General features: G+C 46.5%; 1 protein-coding gene across 3 annotated transcripts in view; it reads left to right on the top strand.

The window, feature by feature from the left end:
- Positions 1–2216: 2216 nt before the first annotated feature.
- Positions 2217–17424, top strand: part of DIS3L2 (DIS3 like 3'-5' exoribonuclease 2) — a 195092-nt gene continuing 179884 nt past the window's right edge. Inside the window, exons 1-2 of one of the 3 annotated variants that reach the window (XM_080409894.1) lie at positions 2217–2348; positions 4917–5636. In XM_080409894.1, the coding sequence (XP_080266020.1) occupies positions 4937–5636 (700 nt within the window). In that variant the 5' untranslated portion in view covers positions 2217–2348; positions 4917–4936. The remainder of the gene's footprint in view (positions 2349–4916; positions 5637–17424) is intronic. The other 2 variants (XM_080409895.1, XM_080409896.1) reach the window with 2 other exon arrangements.

Here is a 17424-nt window from a genome sequence, read left to right as displayed (position 1 = left end):
AGCTGGGGATGTGTCACTGCTGTGCCTTAGCAGGACCTGTGCCAACCGCCTCGCTTTAGCAGCAGCCGGGGGAATGGAGGAAGCAGGGGAACACAGACCCTTCCACTGAAGGGGTGATCCCATGTGGCTCTGCTCTGCCTGGGCCAGCTCCAGTTGAAATGGTCTCCACCCTCTGTCTTTGGGGCCGGAGGGACCTGCTGCTGTGGCTGGACCACCAGACTGGTGGCTCTGCCCGCATGGAGGAGGGCTGCTTGCTTCCTTGCCGTCTGGGCTGTGCAGCAGCTGTGTGGCTGGTGTGGGGCAGCTTGCTGCCTCCCAGCTGTGCCAGGGCAGAGCTGAGTCCTCGCTTCCCTCCTTGAGGGGCCAGAGCTGCCAGGATGGGGGCAGCTGATGAGCACCAGCAGATCACAGGCAGAGCCTGTTGGCTCTGTGTGGTTCATATGAAGATGCTGCCTTTGCTGGTGGCATCCTGGTGCTCAGGGAGATGCAACTGTCCTTGTGCAGGCAGGTCTTGCTGTCCTTGGTCCTACAGCGAAAGCCTGGTGGTTTCTCAGGGCAGCTCCCTTGGCCAACCTGAAGGCTGGACCTGGAGAGGCCTGTGCCTGCCATGGCTGCCATGGAGCGCTTCACCTTCAGCAGCTCCACCTCAGAGGGCTCACCATGGCTTTGTGGAGGCTCAGTGGCTGCGGGGCCAGTTTGTGTCTAGGAGAGGCCAGCAGCCACAGGTGTGCTACTGACTGAGTGGATGTGGCCTCATGGTCTTTAGAGGTGACTGATGCCAGGCACTGTGGGCACTGACATGCAGGATGTGGAACAAGCACCGTGGGGCAGGTGTTTTCCCCATCCTAAGTGAAGGGGAAGCCACAGACAGCCTGCTCAGACCCATGTTCCTTCCAAACTGAGGACGAAACAGAGCCTTTCCCCTTCACAGCCCTACCTGGAGACAACAGCTCAGGTCCCTTTGGACCCTTCTTCCACCCTCCAAGGAGCTGCTGCAGGCAGCTCAGATGGGGTTGACTGGGGGTGCCATGAGGCCAGTTTATTGCTCTCCAGTTTTTCTTTTGGCGGAAGTTTTTTGGCAAACCCAGCCAGAGTTTGCAGGTAACAGCAAAGTGACCAAACCTAGTCAGCTAGACCCTGGATCTGACTCTGCTATGAAGCCCCGTGGGAGGACTTGCAGCCACAGAAAGAACAGGGAGTAAAGCCCCAGCTCCTGACTCTGGTCTCATGCTTCACCATCTGACACAAAGGCTCTGACTTACCCTGCTGGAAATCAGGCCAGTGCTGCCCAGTACCACGAGTTGGTCACTACTCGGGTGCTGTGGTATGGGTGGGCTGGAGGGCTGGCAGGTTGCCTGGCACCCAACCCCCAGAGCTAGGGGAGCATGAAGAGCTCAGGACACAGGAGCCTGCTCTCCTCTGCAGCGCAGCCAAGGCCACGCAGGTCTCGAAGGAGGCTTCCCTGTGCGGCTTCTGGAGGTACAGCTGCCTGCAAACCTTTGGGAGTTTCCACTGGGACAGTAGCAGTTTTGGCTCTTTACAGTATTAAATCAGCTGAACTATGTGTTTTTTACCTATCTGGCTAGAAACTTTGGATGAAGCAGGAGTGCTGGCGGTGAACTGGACACCACAGAGCACCCAGCTGGCCCTGGCTGGAAGCAGGAGTGTGCCTGGACACTCCAGGGATCATGGTGTCTGCAGACCTTCAGGCTGGGGATGGTCTGGGTTGGGCTTCTGCTGTAGTGCCAGCACCTCCTGTCCCCCACCTCCCCGCAGCACCCTGGCCCTGCAGGGACCCCGTTAGATGCCCCAGCTCAGCCCCCCAGAGCAGAAGCCCCAGCCTGGGTGGCCTACCACCCTCACCCGCTGTGACTGACCAAGCAGGGGCCCAGGCCCAGCCTCAGCCCTGTGTGGAGGCTCCCCTTTCCTGGCAGGCCGTGGAGACCCGCAGGCCCTGCCAGCAGGGAGCACCCTCCTCTGCAGGGAGCGGGGCTGGGGCACCCTGTCCCCTCCTGGGCCACCCTGTCCCCCACCGGGCCAACCTGCCCGCCCTCTCCACGGGGCCTGCCTCACGGGGCCCTTCCCGAGCTCCGTCCTTTGGCCCAGGCGGGGCCCACGGGCTGGCGGGCCGCCCCGTGTCACTAGAGGCCGCTCGGGGGTCCGGGTCCTGCGCCGGCCCCGGGGGTGCGGGGCGCGGTCAGGGAGGGACGGGGAGGGAGCGCTTCCCGCGTTCGGCCTTCTGGGCCCTGCCGCGGCCCGTAGGCCTCCCCTGACCCGGAAGTGGACGGTGGGGGCGCTGGGACATTTAAACGGCGCGGAGCGGCGCAGCGGGGGGAGCGGTTCGGCCGGTGAGTGGCGGGGCCGGGCTGGGCGCGGTGCCCCCTCCCCGGGCTCGCCGCCAGGGTCCCGAGAGGAGGCAGCGGCGCCCCGGCCGGTCCCGGCGGCGCTCGGGCCCTGTCACCCTCGTGGCAGCGCCGCCGCGGCGGGGGCCGGGCCTGGCGGTTTGCTGGCTCGTCCGGCGGGCGCCACCTGCTTCGGTCCTCGCAGAAGGGTGGCGGCGGCTCGGGTTGCGTTCCCGAGGGGGTCGGGGGCGCTCCGGGCGAGAGCGCTGGTGCCTGGTAGGGGAGGGGGCGGCCGAGGGCCTGCCCCGGGCTGCCCCCGCTCCCGGTCGTGCCGCTGGGGCGGGTGCGCCCACCTTTGCCGTCGTGCGCTGCCTGGGGGCCGGGGCACCCTCCGGGCGCCGTCCCCTGCGAGGTGAAGGGCGGGGGAGTGGAGGCCGGCGCGGCTTTTGGAAAGACAGTCGGGTGGGAACGGCGGGGGCAGTTTCCCCACTGGGCCCGGCTGAGGGGGCATCTCCCTTCGTGTCTCCGTCCTGGCATCCCGCTCATCCGCATGGCTGTCCCGCCGTGGGGCCCAGCCTGGGTGGGCAACGCCTCGGGCCCACCTCTGCCTCCCTCTGCGCACCGGCCGCTGGCAGCCTGGCGGGTCCTGCCTGTCCGTGGAAGACCAGAAATGACATTGTAACGTGTGGGGGCTTGTAAGTCCCTGTCTTTTGTCTGTGCACCAGTTGCTAACTGCTACTGTGATGAAAGTTGCAGAAATTATAGTGGAGGTGAGGTGCAAATGTTTAGTCTTTGCTTATAAAGACAGCAAACTCCTGTATCCTGGAACCAGTGTTTGAAGAGTTAGCCTCGCTGGCTTTTATAAATGTTATCTACTTCTATTGAACTGGCAATGGGAAAAGGTGACGTTAAAAGAAAGCTTGCTGTAGACCTACCCATGTGAGTGTTTTGTAATAGCTCTGTAGCAGGTCAGTCTATTAGAAAAGTTTAGCTATTGGCCAGCACCAATGGAAAAATCTTAGGAACAAGAATCACAAACCACACAAAGAATTTTTCCTATTTGTTCAGGGATTTTTAATTTTTGCTTTGTATTGTGAAGCCTGCTCACATCCGTGCTCAATTACTTAAGTAAATCTTGCTGCATCACACATTATTTCTCTGAAAGGGCCAGAGCAGGCGCTCTGCGGAGGAGCTGGCTCTGCTGTCCTTGGTCCCTGCTGGATGATGCCCTGTTCCTAGGCAGTATGTGCATGGAGGAGACTGTCTGGATGCTTATCCTCTGTGCAACTGCAGCAAAAGGGAGAAGAGGGCTGGGTAAGGGCAAAAGAAAATTCCAAGCATGCTGGAAGTAGGGAAGGGAATAAAAATTTCTTTTCTGCTGAGCTCAGTATTCTGTTCTGCCAACATCCCTGTACTTAGAGAGGTGACGAGAGAGAGAGAGGTTTAATGGATGGTATTCTTTATTTTAGATTAGAGTCCAATGCCCCTCAGTTCTGGTATAAAACATGATAGTAAGCCCTGAAGTTCTCAATGTACCAGCTGGGGTGAAGTTCAGCTGTTCAGCTTTAAACATGTCTTGAAAGATAAGAGGCACTTTTATGAAAACGTGCAGAAGACAGCAGTTGCATTGGGCTCCTTTATCAATATTTTTATATTGCTTTTTGATGTTACATACAGCAAAAATCATTGCAATGTCCTGTCTATACCTGTAATTTACCTTAATAGTAGCTGAGGATAATTTACTAGATTGTTTTGCTCTGAACACTTAAAAGCTAGAGCAGCTGAAAAAGGATTGGAAGATGCTTGATCTACTTAAGTTTCATGTTTGTGCAGCAAAGGTGGAGGTGTAATACCATCTGCAGAAACTGGTGATGGATGGAGCAGCAGCCAGTGTGTCTCAGTTGCTAAGAATTACGAGTTCTTGCAAGATGATTAGTTGTGCTAGGGAATGTGTTTTATTTCCATCATACTGGGAAGTGAGTTTATGGCTAGAAAGACAAGCTGAAATGGTTAGTCTTCGTATCCGAAGCAAATGTCCTGTATAATCCAGATGCGTCAGTCATTGTGGCAGGGAGTTAACAGGCAATGTGTGCTTTTACAGCAACATTGAAGCACTTCAATAAGGATGAAGACTATTTTTGAAGACTCTAGGTTGGACATGACAAGATTTTACTTCTGATAAATACTAAACTGATAAATCTGATAAAGTTCGTCAGTCACTGCTTTAATTTACCTGGCTTTTTCAAAGGCAGGGAAGAGCAGATTGAAGGAATCCTTTATATTTGGGGTATACGCCTCAGGACACAATTCCCTGTTTTGTGTGGCATATGGGCAGGTATGACTTACAGGCTGTGGTCACTCCTAGGTACTGACAGGGATTTGGTGCAGGGCAGATGTTGAGAATGTCGTGAAACCCCTTCCCCCTCAGTGGAGTGACTTACCAACCCAGAATTTTTGTAAAGGTCAATACGTTCTCATTTAGTACATTTTTGTGTCTTTTAGTGTCATCAACTATTTGATGCTTTGTTTCAAGAAAATAACCCTTTTTCCCCCTGTGTCTATTTATAACTGAAGTTTGGGGCTTTTACTGCACTATGGATCAGCTGGGGTATGTGAGAAGTACTGCTTCTGCCCAAGGTGCCAAAGAGGGATTGGGCAAGCCTGCTGCTCCCCAGAAGAACGCTTATGCGAGGCTTGTGCAAAAGCACCACAGCGTCCGATTCCGGTCCTATTTGAATCACGTTGCACAGAAGATGCAGCTAGAAGAGAGCATCTCCAGTGACCCCAGCTCGGATCTGGACCCACCCCTGAGGAGAGGCCTCGTGAAGGATAATCCAGCCAGGAATGGATTGAATCTGCGCAGCTATTCACCAGTCAGAACATCTCACCTGGAACAGCTTATGCCTGGAGGATTTGGGAACAATAAACCCCAAACTGCTGTGAACAGAAGTCCTCATAAAACAAATACCATTGTTAGTCCAGAGAGAGACTTGGAGTTCGAGGAAGACTATTATGTACATCAGCACGGAGCTGCAGCTGACTTGTTAAATATGAGTGATGCCCTGGGTGGGAGAGTATTGAACAGCCTAAGACACCGTGCAGCTCTGCGGAAGTCCTCTGGTTCTGATGAAAAGGATGAGGATGACATGTGGAGGAGGAAACATAAGAAACGAGGCAGATGTGCTGCCAACACAGATACAGCAGCTGGACACTTGTTGACTGAGCAGTTTAGTGAGGATGTGCTGGCAATAAATGCCAGGAAAAACAGTCACTCCTCTCCAGGTCGAGTCCAAGGTGAGTTCACAGTGATGAACTGTTTAGTCCATTTGCTACAATTACTGTGGAATTGAATGTTAGGTTTTAGTCACGAGTGAGTTAACATGAGCCAGTTCTACTCTGTCCAAGTTAGTCAGCCCTTAGTTACCTGTGGGTGGCTTTGTCCTGGTTTACAAGTAAGCCATCCGGCATGTGTAAATGGCTTCATGTGGAGCCAGCTTGGTGCTGGCAGAACCTAATCCCCTGGCCTAAGCTCTGTGAATGTGGCTGTGCTGCTTCCAGGCTCAAGACTAGGAGAGCCCAATTTCTCTGGTGTAGAGTCCAAATTAGTAAGACTGCTGGATCTGAGCTGACTCAGGGCAGAGTCACGCTTTTCTCTGCATTGCCTCTTTGGATCTGGAGCATTTGCTTGCCTTTGCGGAGGGTCCAAGTCCATCTAATACTCAGGGGCTAAGATGCCTGTGTAATATCTAATTCCTGATACAGAGTGTTGACTCCAGTAAATTTTGCTGTTAGTAGCAAAGAGACCACATCTTGCAGTAGTAAAGTGAATGTCTCTCTGAAATGTGGTACTCAAGGCAAAAAGCTCTCTTACAGAGATAAATACAATTTTTTTATTAAAAAAAATAATCCCCAAAACAAAGCATCAACAAGCAACCAAAGCCAAAGTTCAAATTTGATCTCTCAGTGTAATGGGTTAAAACTTCCTCTGAATGTTGTTTATGGTGAAATACTTGGATAGCCTGATCTTATGAGCTACTGCTGGAGGAACTCATAAATGTCACCGTATTAAATTCTCTGTAACAAGTAGAAAAGAGATTGATTTCTCAGCTGAGTGAGATGGGCCTGAGGCCTATCACAACCCTGGGATTGGAAATGAGGTAAACATTTAACTAAATCAATCTTACAAAACTATGCTCTGTCACTCAAGAGTGACAAGTAATATGCTTTTCTCAGTGATAGTGATATTTTTGAGGCTGTGACAGTAGATCATGTGCTAAAGTTGGTAAACTTTCATGAGTTCTTGCAAGACAGATCATAGAGATATAACAGAGGCAGATTATGTTAAAATTTGTTGATGAGCTTGGTTTCTGGGAGTTTTTTTGTTTATTTTTTGCATGCTTCATTGTAACATTATTTATTATGCTAGCCTGTTGTAATAGACTTTGCTACCTTTTACCCTTTAACTTTTGGGGAGCAGAGAAGTGCAGCTAACAGAGATGGAGATCCTAAAAGGCTTACAGTTTGTAGCCATAAAAATGATAGGTGCCTACATGGATTTTAATCTAATATAAAAATACTCTGGCTTTCAAAAGCAAGCACCTGCAGTTCCCTCCTGGTCTAGTTGGGAGTGAGGTTGCACAAACCCTTTGAAAACTAGTTGTTTGCTTAGTGTAAAGACCTAGAGCATAAAATGGTGACCCTCATGTTTGACCTCCCAGGTGGAAAACTCACGCTGTGGGGAAGATTATTGGAAAATTATTTGCTTAAACAGTGACACCCTTCCTGTTCTTCCCCCTGCATGCCTCCCCGGCCACCCTCCTGTGTAGCTGAGATCGGTTACACTCCAGAATGCTTGCAGGGACATGAAAAGAGTTTATTGAGGAGGAAAGAAATGGGGGGTGGGGGGGGTGGGGAAGTAATTTGGTTCAGAGAAACATCTTTTCTGCTGTTCAGTTTGAGTATGTTTTAGAACTCTTGCTTAAGTGAAATGAAGATTTTACAGTATGCAAGCGCTTAGGTATGAGAACTCACACATCACAGTACCAGATTAATTTTTTCTCACTTCAAAGCTTGTCTTTCTCTCTTGATGCTGATATAAGTCTTATTACTTTGCATAGGCAGGTGCCTGGTTTGATCAGTTTAAATCAAGGCTTGTGAAACTGTGATGGCAAGAATTGCTTCTGTCATGGCAGTGAGGCATATCATCTTTTCAGTAGTGACATTTCCTCATAAATTAACTCTGTTCAGGCTGTTGTAGGCTTTCCAAAAGGCTCTTTGAGCTAATCTCAAAGCCAGGTATCTCTTTTTATATCGCTTCGTTTCATTGTCCTCATCTTAACAGCTCTTCAGCTCAGGCTTTGGTTGTTCCGTGGTCAGGTTTGCAATGTCCCTAAAACTGACAGTACTAAAATTGAAGGCAAACATGGAGGTCTGATAAAACCCTTTGAGTGCCCTGGGGCAGGCTGTGGGCACAGAGGGACTGGGCTGTGTTAATGTCCTTCTGGTGGTGCAGTAGTTCGGGTGGCTTTGGGGGAAAGCGGAGTGGTTTGTGGAGCCCCAGGCAAGCATCACTGAGCCCTGGAGCTCATTGCTGGTACGTGTTGCTGTCTGTGAGAAGCACTTGAGGATTGCCTTTGTCATTCTGTACTGTAAGGCTCCAAGATGAGGACTGAGGGGCAGAAATAATTTCATAGCAGATAATTAGGAAACTGACCATGGCAGTCTCTTCTGGCATTCTGTACAGTAGCTACTTTTCCCAAGTATTGGAAACTTTGAAGCTGAGAGAGCAGAGTGTGGACAAAACTCCATTGTCCCTTGTCTGAAGTGCGACATAATCATGAAACTGCAGGTTGGATTCACTCTACGTTATCAGCACTCTTGGGTTTGGGTAAACAAAGCTGCATGTAGAAGCTGTTCCACAGATTGTTGCTCATTTTGGCACAGCTATAACCTCTGTGAGGAGAATTACCATAAAACCTCTTGTTCTGAAGTTTCTTCTCAAACAAACCCCTGTAAGCTATATAATAATCCTAAAATGCCACTTTAAATTGTGATGCTTTTAATTTTTAATCTAATAGCATTTTCCTGCTGGTGTTTTCCCCTAAATCTCCAGTTCTCTAGGTTCTTTGGGTACTAACATTTGGTTGAACTTCCTTAACAGAAAGTATATTATGAAGCCCCTTGAGTTTTCTGGTTTTGATCAAAGGCTCTAATGGTTTTCTCACTTCAATCCAGAGATAGTCATCAAAATCACTTTTCAGACTGACTGATGTTTCTGTCATAAAAGGGTTTAAAACCATCTCTTCCTTGAGGACAGAAGTACTGACTCTTTCTGCAGCATCTGTCTGTCCCACGCTAGTCATTGAAATTTGCATGGCTGATAAGTGGAACTTCATCTTAAATATCTGTGATGCATTGCTTTATCAGTGAGTGTGGACCAAGCTGCATGTTTTATTGGGGACAGCCAGGTTTCAGTTGCTTTTTGAGTATGTGCACTTCACAGCCTGTTTTTGAGGGAATGTTACTGTTTGATAGAACATTCCTGAGTCTGCTGGAAAGCCTAAAAAACTAGACATCTGCAGAAGAGAGCTGTCCTCCAAATGTGGAGTGCAGCATGGTCTTTGGGAACACCATCTCCCAGCCATTCTTGATTGTAGAGGATCTCGGGAGCTTGAGTACCTGGGAGCAAATGGCTTTATTGATGCTGAAAGCTTGGGTGGAGCAAGATGCTTGTAAAGGTTGTTTGGTACGAAATTGGTTCGGACTTGATGGGCGGAATATACAGTCTCAGTTTGTATCTGCAGATATCCTCCTTGGGAAGAACACCACCACCACCAGCTTTGCTAGGTATCCTCCTGAGGCTCCTCTCGCTACAAGCTTCACGGGTTTGTGATGTGATGGAGGTATCTTATCCATCTGTCAGGGTCAGCATGCCCCCTGAGTAGAAACAGACAATTCCTGGGTAACAACATGCCTCTTCTGAAATGGCGTAAGATTTCCACAGTGCTTTCTGATTTATCATCTGTCTGACGTTTGGCATTTATTCGCCCAGCCTGTGGTACTCAACCAACTTGGGCAGCTTCCACGGAGGAGTGTTGCTGGCAAGCAGGCTGGTGTTTAGTATCATAGCTTTAAAAACAATTGTTGCTGTTGGATGGTGGTGTTGTGTTTGTGGCTGCAACCCTGACATTTAAGAGTTTCAGTACAGGTAAAGGAAATACCCTGGAGTGGCTTTCCTGCATGTTTGATGGGCACAGCTGGGCAAGAGATACCAGCCTTAACACAATGGCAAAATCTTACGGGTTTTGTCTTTCCACAGTATACTGCAGCGAATTCTGTATTTGCCTTTGTTTCTCTGGGAGCAGTTGGAGGAAGAACGACAGCTTCTGCTTTTCCCTTCTTGTAAGGCAAATTTAAGATAATGCTACTTTAGCGGTGAGTCTTCCAGTTCTTGCGTGGTGAAATTCAGTACTTAAGAATGCTGTTATCTCCCTGTCTGGCACAAGTAAATATAAGCCAGTGATCTAGTAAAGGCCACAGAATCAGCTCAATAAATGGAGAATGTTGGTTGCTGTGGAAATCTTTAAAATGTAGCTAATCTTGCCAGGTGCAATGTAATGTTCCTTAGGTGACATTAATCATAGTAATAAGATATGAGAGAGGAGGGAAAACTGGATTTATTGTATGGCCCCATCTGAGAAACACATGAAAAATAGAATGCTCCTTTCTTTAATGATTTAGCAACGTCATCACAAACATAAATTTCTCTCTTGCTTTTGATAGAAAAAAAATCCTGCATTCCTGAATCTTGTGCAACTAATGTTTTTGGCTAACATCAGCTATAGTATGTGAGTTAATATCTGATGTATCCTCTCCTGGGGAGATGAGATCCTGCCCTTGCAGCGACTGTGGTTTTTGTGTGTGATCTCATAACTGTCTTCCATGCCCTTTACCAGAGTCCTGAGCGCACTGTGCTGCAGTGGGACAGAGTTCTGCAGCAGGAGCCCTTCCATTTGGCATCAAACCTTTCATCTCCGTGAAGGAGCTTCCTTCACCTACTAGTGCTTGTGTGAAAATGTTCATCAGTGGAAACACTTGTTGCTGTTAACCTGGCTTTCTTTTTTTAACTGTTTTTTCTTCTCTTTAGCCCCCATTATGTAGCTCAGGTAACTATGTCTGTCAGTGTGGTGTTGGTCCTAGAAAAATAATAAGCTAATACAAGAACTGAATTGATTTTTTAATCAGTTTTACATCTTTTCTTTAGTGTGACTTGTCAGTTTATGCAATAGAGGTCCTGTTGAACTTCATCAGTGTCAGTTTCTCATAAGGTTAGCAGTTTGATGATAAAGGTATGAATGTGGTTGCTAGTGTGTTAGCATAATAAAATCACAGCACGTATGTAATGGTTTAAAAGCTGTTTAGGTGAACTAATTAAATGCAGCAATAACCTGAGAATGGTTACCAACAGGTGTGTCTGGTTCCTGCAGTGTCATGTTCTGACCCTGTGCTGTTTAGTACTTCAGTCAATCATCAGGAAGAAAACATACAAGTAGGGTTGAAAGGCTTTTTGGATGACTTGGAGATGACAAGGAGTATTGAATTATGGGGGCAGTTACTGGCAGCCATCTGGATCACTTGGTGGACTGGGAGTAGGCAAAACAAGATCTATTTATTGGGCCAGTGTAGAACCATGCTAGCAGTGCAAGGAACCTAGTGTGGGAAGCAACAGCTTGGAAAAAAGTTCTGAGCTTTTGATGGATTAATCAGCTGAACATCCCCCTCCTGTGAAATGTGGCCAAAAGGGTAATGTATGAGCATGGGAATTGGAAGATGGAGTATGGACTGCGTGTGTCTTTGGCACGGCAGCAGCTTCTGGAGTATTGTATCCTGTGGTGATGCCCTCTGTTCAGGGCGGATGATGATGAATTGATGAATACTCAGAGGACGGCCACAAGAAGATTAAAATGCTGGGATCATGAGTGAGTGATTTGAGGAACCCTGCTTTACTTATCAAAGAGATGCTTGGGGGAAGGGAGCTTTCAGTAAATTGCCTACATCGGGAACAGATGTTCAATAATAGGCTACTCAGTTGAGCAGATTATGATATAACACATTTGAGGCTAAACAAATCCGGGCTTGAAATACGGTGCAATTTAGCAGTGAGGGTAAATGACCATTGGAACAGTTTCACTAAGGCTTGTGGTATGTGGGCTGTCACTGGCATGTTTTAAAGCCCTGATAACAAGTTTTACCCCTCAAATATGCTGGCGTTCAAACAGGAATTAATTTGGAAAAGCCCTCTGTCCTCTTTTATCCATGAGGTCAGCCAGCCCACACACCCCAGTCTGGTCTGGTCCGTTGTTCAGATAATCTCTGAAGTATCTCCTTCGCTGTGGGTACCCAGGTAGGTAGGACAGATGCTTTGCAGCTGGCTTCAGTGGCTAATTGTGATTCCTGCCCAGTCTGTGGCTGCTGCAAGGATTTCACCGCTGTCTTGCTCTCCAGCCTCTGCTTCTGCCTCTCCTGACCTATGTGCTGGTGTCCACGTTTTGCCCTCCCACCTCAAGCCCCCCTGCAAACGAGCTTCATGAAATGATTGGGCTGCATGTCCCTAACTCCCTCTTGTGGGGAAATCTGAGCTACAGAGTGTTGAAACTTGGCTGGGGCAGGATGGAAAACAAAATGTTGAGATCTATTGCATAAAATAATGTCTTCTGTGGCAAAAATAAAAATTTCCAGGGTGCTGAAGGAAGGTGTCAACACTAGTAGCTGCAGCCCACAGATGTATGGGGCAGGTCATGCTTGGGAGAATATTTCAGGCTCTCTACAGATACAAGCCTGCAGCAATACTGTGTTTTTGTTCAGTTTGCATGTTTTTAGGACTTTTTCCCCCCTGTTACTAAGGGTTGTGAATTATGTACCTACTACATTGAATGGGCAGTATGGGGAATGGTTCTTCAGCAAATAGTCTTATTCTGCAGCTTATTTGGTATCCTTGGGCTAGGTATGAATCTGAAAGCAGTTCTTTCATTTCTTCAACTGTTAATGTCTTCCAGTACATTAGCACCTCCCATCAGGTATTTTGCCTTTCAAAGCCTCATGACTTCCTCTGATCTTTGAGCAACTTGCTTCCCTTAAACTACTGAAGCTTAGAAATCAAAGAGAGAACTTCTGCAATATTACGTTTTTAAAGTATTTTTCTTCAAGTCTTGAAGAAGCCTTTTCACAGCATAGTTGCTGGATAAAACAAAGAGCACAAGGTAATGGAAGCGGAAGATGCTTTGGGAGGATGGAAGGATGAGGGGACAGTGGAAGCAGCCCTGACCCACATCCCGAGGCAGGAGTGGAAGCCTGGAGGAGTGCAGTCACCAGGCGGAGTAGGTAGTTAGGAGGTCATGAGCAGGGTGGAGCTGGTTCACAGAGAGTCCTGAAAACTAGAGGAGCTGTATCCCCTCCCTGACAACGCCACTGTGCTGCTGCACACAGCTGGAGCACAGTAACTATTTTGATAAACTTTTAGTCTATTGCTACTAAATGAGTTTCGTCACCAGCCCTTAGTTCACAGCCTGGAATGGTATCTTTGGCTCTTGCACTCATGTAGTATTCCTACAACACAAACCCTGCTGAGGAATTGAATAAAACTGCAATTACTGTCTGAGTTACTGAAGTCAAAATCCTGCAGCATGAGGATGCTTGGAAGTGTTTTGGAAGAGGAAGCATGGTGTCGTGGGCACATGATCTTGGCGGTCAGGAGCAGTTTCCACAGCATTGTTTTCTGCAGCAGAAAGAATCCATTGTGCATTTTTCTTCATTTCAGTTTTTCAAAGCGTAGGCCCTTTAAGAAAGCCAAAGTCAGCAAGGACGTTTTCATTTTCCCTTGTTCCGTACTGAAATCTAGGGGCATGCAGCACAAGTTTTAAATAAGTACGTGCAGCTTAAAGCAAAAGAGCAGTGGCAACGTGTGCTTCCTACCTCATTTTTATGGATCTGGGAATGAGCATCTGTCTCTGCTCCTGACTTTCCTGAGTATCCATGGCCATGGCACTTCACTTTTGTGCTACTGCCATCCCTAAATAGGAATGTTTCTTTCTCAGTGGCTCATTGCGAGAATGCCTAATGTCTGAATCTTTTACAACCAGCCGCAGTGTAGTGGTCACCTCCAAAAGCAGCTCATGGCCCTATAAACTCAAACCGTGGCAGCCTGTATTTCCCCATCCAGGAGTCACGGGCTGGGGGCAGGCTGTCTTTCTGCAGCCAGCTTGTTCCCCATGTGGCAAGGATTCCCTTGGTGCTTTGTTTTTTTTGATGTTTGATGCTTCTGTGCAGATTGTGGCTGACTTTCTGCCCGAAATGTTTAGAGAATCACCTTTTCCAAAGAGGCAGGGTGAGAGGGCTCTCCGGATCTGTTCCTGGGTACACCGATGACTTACAGCCAGACAGTGACTGGCACAGGCGCAGCTGTGTGACATTGTACAGGGTTGCTGGTAGCCAGCTGGGCTGTTGCTAGAGGGACTGATTGCTCTGAATCACTCCTGCAATCACATTTATGAGTGGTGTGGACAGGCCTTCACTTAAGCATTGTCTTCTCATTTTAGTTTGGTTTGTCTTGAGGATGGAAGGTTACAGCTCAGATTTACACCGTGGATGGGCCCTGGTGGCCCATTGTAATGGGTCAATTAGTGGAGACTGGTGGGCATAGGAGCTAGTTCTGGCAGCTGGATTTCAATACATCATCCACTCCGTTCAGGACATTTGCATAGAATTTACATTTTGGCTGAGCTCGTGCATGTAAATGTAGGTCTGCATTGTTTCTCTTCTTTGAATGACTGTTTAATTAACTTTAAACTTAATTATGCAATCTGCCATCTGCTGAAGTCCCTACAGTGCTGTCCTATCACCGTCCTCCACTTCCATCAAGAATATTCCCTTTCCCGGAAGTTTACCATACTTTTCAATCCTTAAGATAACTTCAAATCATTCGCATCCTTGGTTATTTTTGAGGGACTCACAGCAGCGTTGTAGGATCTCCCTTTAGCTCTGTGGTCGGGCTTGGACGGAGCACAGGAGTGTGCTGCAGAACTTCCAGTTTAGGATTCTTTGAGTTTACATTTCATCAGAGAAGAAGGATCTTGTTTTATTTGCTCATGATAAGGAGAATGTGCTCTCAGACTTTCTCTTAGATCCCAGACTGAGCATCTGAAATACCGCCTACCAGCTTTATCTCCTGAAAGTCTCTTTGCTGCAATGAAACCTTACTGAACTGATAACGTATCTCAAGTCTTGCCTTTCCACTCCTACATCTCTAATGAATTCTTTCCCTTTACATCCTCATTTCTCTCTATTGCTTTGTCTTTAGTCTTGAGCCATCTACTTTATTTAACCTGTATCCTTCAAGATACTGTAAAATGCATGGAGGTGGTTCTGTTCCAAGGCTGTCAGAGAATGCTGAACTTGTAATTCGTGTTGAGAGCAGTGTTGAAGCATGGCTGTTCCTAGCACAGGCTGGAGTGGAGCTGAGCTCATGGGGAGTGTGGTAGATGGGTTTTGATCCTGTTTGTGTTATTAGGGCTCGAGCACAGGGTTTTGCTTGCGATATCTTCCAAGGAGTGTCTTTTTTTTTTTTTTTTTTTTTTTTTTTTCTTCCTGGTACAGAACTCTTTCCTTGAGCAGCTATACCAACAGCTGTCTCTGTGTTTTTCCTTTTAAAGCAAAATAGAGAAAAAAAGTCCTTGGCTGCTACCATTAGTGGGTTATTTAATCTCTTAAATCTGCAAAATATTTTGCAAAACATAAATAGCTAGTTACTTCTGGCCTGTCTGTGACAAGTGTTTTTGTTGACATAACTTGCATTTGAGATCACTTCAGTGGTGTTTGTTGGTTTTGCCTGTTGTTTTTGCCTGTGTGTGGTAATTTGATCCCAAATATTGTAGTAGTCATTTAAGCGCTTGGAGTTTTTGAGTTAGTCACTTATATAATATGGCATATACTGGGTATCGCTGGTGCACGAGGAATGTCAAACAATCTAACTTATTTTGGCTTTTAAAATTTGAGAGGGACGTATTTTCAAGGCTTTTTTGAGCAGCAAAAAATATCAAGTAGCTTTTAAATTGCCTGTTTAAGCATAGGAAAGGGGAAGACATAGGGTTCCTAGCAAAACCACCCTGATGTTAATGTAGTTTGTGCTGGCAAAGCATGCTTTTGCTAGTACAGTTTATTTGACTTTGGAGAATGAAATGAATAGTTGCCTGGTACAACAGTGTCAGCACTAGGTCTGTGCCTATCCGGAGCTGCCAGTCGGGAACTGCATCCCCCCAGCTCATCAAAGCTTCACAAAGGGATTCACAAAAGCACCTGGGGTGGGTTGTTCAGTGGCCATGTAGGATTTGAGATTTTTTTTGTGTCCCAGATGTTTTTCCAAAACAAGGCAGAGTTTCCTTTGGCTGAACTCTTGTATTGAGACTATTAATACACCCTGTTATATATCAGCATCCATAGTGGCTAATAAAGTTGTGGACAGGACTTCCTGGCAGATCATGGAGAGTATTCATTTGCTGAAAGACCAGATTTGATGGTTTCTAAGATTTGCTTTGCCGACTTTGCCAGGAGCCAAGGGCCAACTTGAACTTGTTGATCTGTGAGGTGATGCCTTGGGCTGCCACATGGTTGGACTCTAATTCATTAACTTTCTAGTAAGGATGGGCAGGAACGTGCTTTATTTAGCTTTCTTGCCACGCTTAACCTAGTCTGATTTAAATGGGAGCGTAGGACTAAGCAGGGCTGACATCAGAGTTGCCTTTAGTTGGTTAATTCCTGCTTTTGGAGGTATGGTAGTGTTGGGTGACCCTTCATTTGGTAGCTGCCATGACTTCTAGCTCATAAGCATGTCCTTACAGAGTTTTACTAAGTGCATAGCTGGGTTGTCTTGAAGAATTAAATGTCAGGGAACTTCTTGGAAGGTTTGAAGCAAATTGTTTCAAGTCATTGAAATGTGTCAGCAATGAAATGAAACATTGTAGAAATACAGACAAATATTTAGTAACCATGTGTTGAGAGTGTCTCATTAACTGATAACAAATTGTTCTATTGCGTGTTATCAGTTCTGGGGATATGCTTCTGTTTCTTCTCATGCTTATGCTAACTGTAAAGTGGGGGTATTTGAAAGATTCCTTTGCATATCTAGATCATGATCTAATGCTGGGAAACAAGGAAAATCCTCTTAGCAATAGCAGAGTTAGTGAAGGTGTTGATGCCCAGTCATGGACTGATAAAGTAGCAGATGGAAGTATTTTTTGTTGGAAAAGTTTGTAACAATATTGTGCCATCCAACACTTTAAACATTAATTCCTTTTTTTTTTTTAAAAAAAAAAAAAAACAACATAAAAGGAACCGTTACATGTTGAGATAGCTGCCAGTGGGGTGGGAGTCCTAAACCTGCAGAGGGTTATCTGCAGAATGGTTGTGGTACTCAGTCCTGCCCACCCCAGGGAGCTGGGTTAAATATGAATAGTGTAGATGGTAATAAAGCTGGAAGCTTAGTTAGAGGTAAAAATGCCTAGTGACAAGGTAGGTTCCCTTTGACAAGAAAGGGGAAAGCTATACTAAGATGTCCATATCTTGGAATTCACTTAGATTGCTTAAATAAAACTAGTTCTTGCTGGATCCTGAATGGGAGGTCATGGATATGCTGATGAAAATTCAATGAGGAATATTTTCCTTCTGTGCTGGTAGCAATGAAATAGCTTGTCAGGTGTTAGAGGGCAGTTGGAAATGTTTTATTTTTGGTAAATAAAATTGAGGGTCTTGTTTTTTTCTCGTGTAAAGCAATATGCAAATTTTAATACAAAATTAAAGACTGGCCTTGCTAACCTCATGTCTAGTTGAATATTTTAGTTGATTTAGTTGACCATCTAGTTGATCAACTGACTAATAGATTTAAATTTAATTAAATGCAGTACTTTTCAAAACGTAAACTATAGAGTGATTTTGTATAAATTATGTCAAAATAAGCTGATTTAAAACATCTACCCTACTCTCTTACTGTAAGCTAGATCAATTATTCTGGGAAGCTGCCTGTCTGCATTTT

Source organism: Falco punctatus, assembly GCF_963210335.1.
Source record: "Falco punctatus genome assembly, chromosome: 13".
In the NCBI taxonomy this organism is placed as follows: domain Eukaryota; kingdom Metazoa; phylum Chordata; class Aves; order Falconiformes; family Falconidae; genus Falco; species Falco punctatus.
Note: the sequence above shows the minus strand (reverse complement) of the source record. Positions and strands in the feature narration are given on the sequence as shown.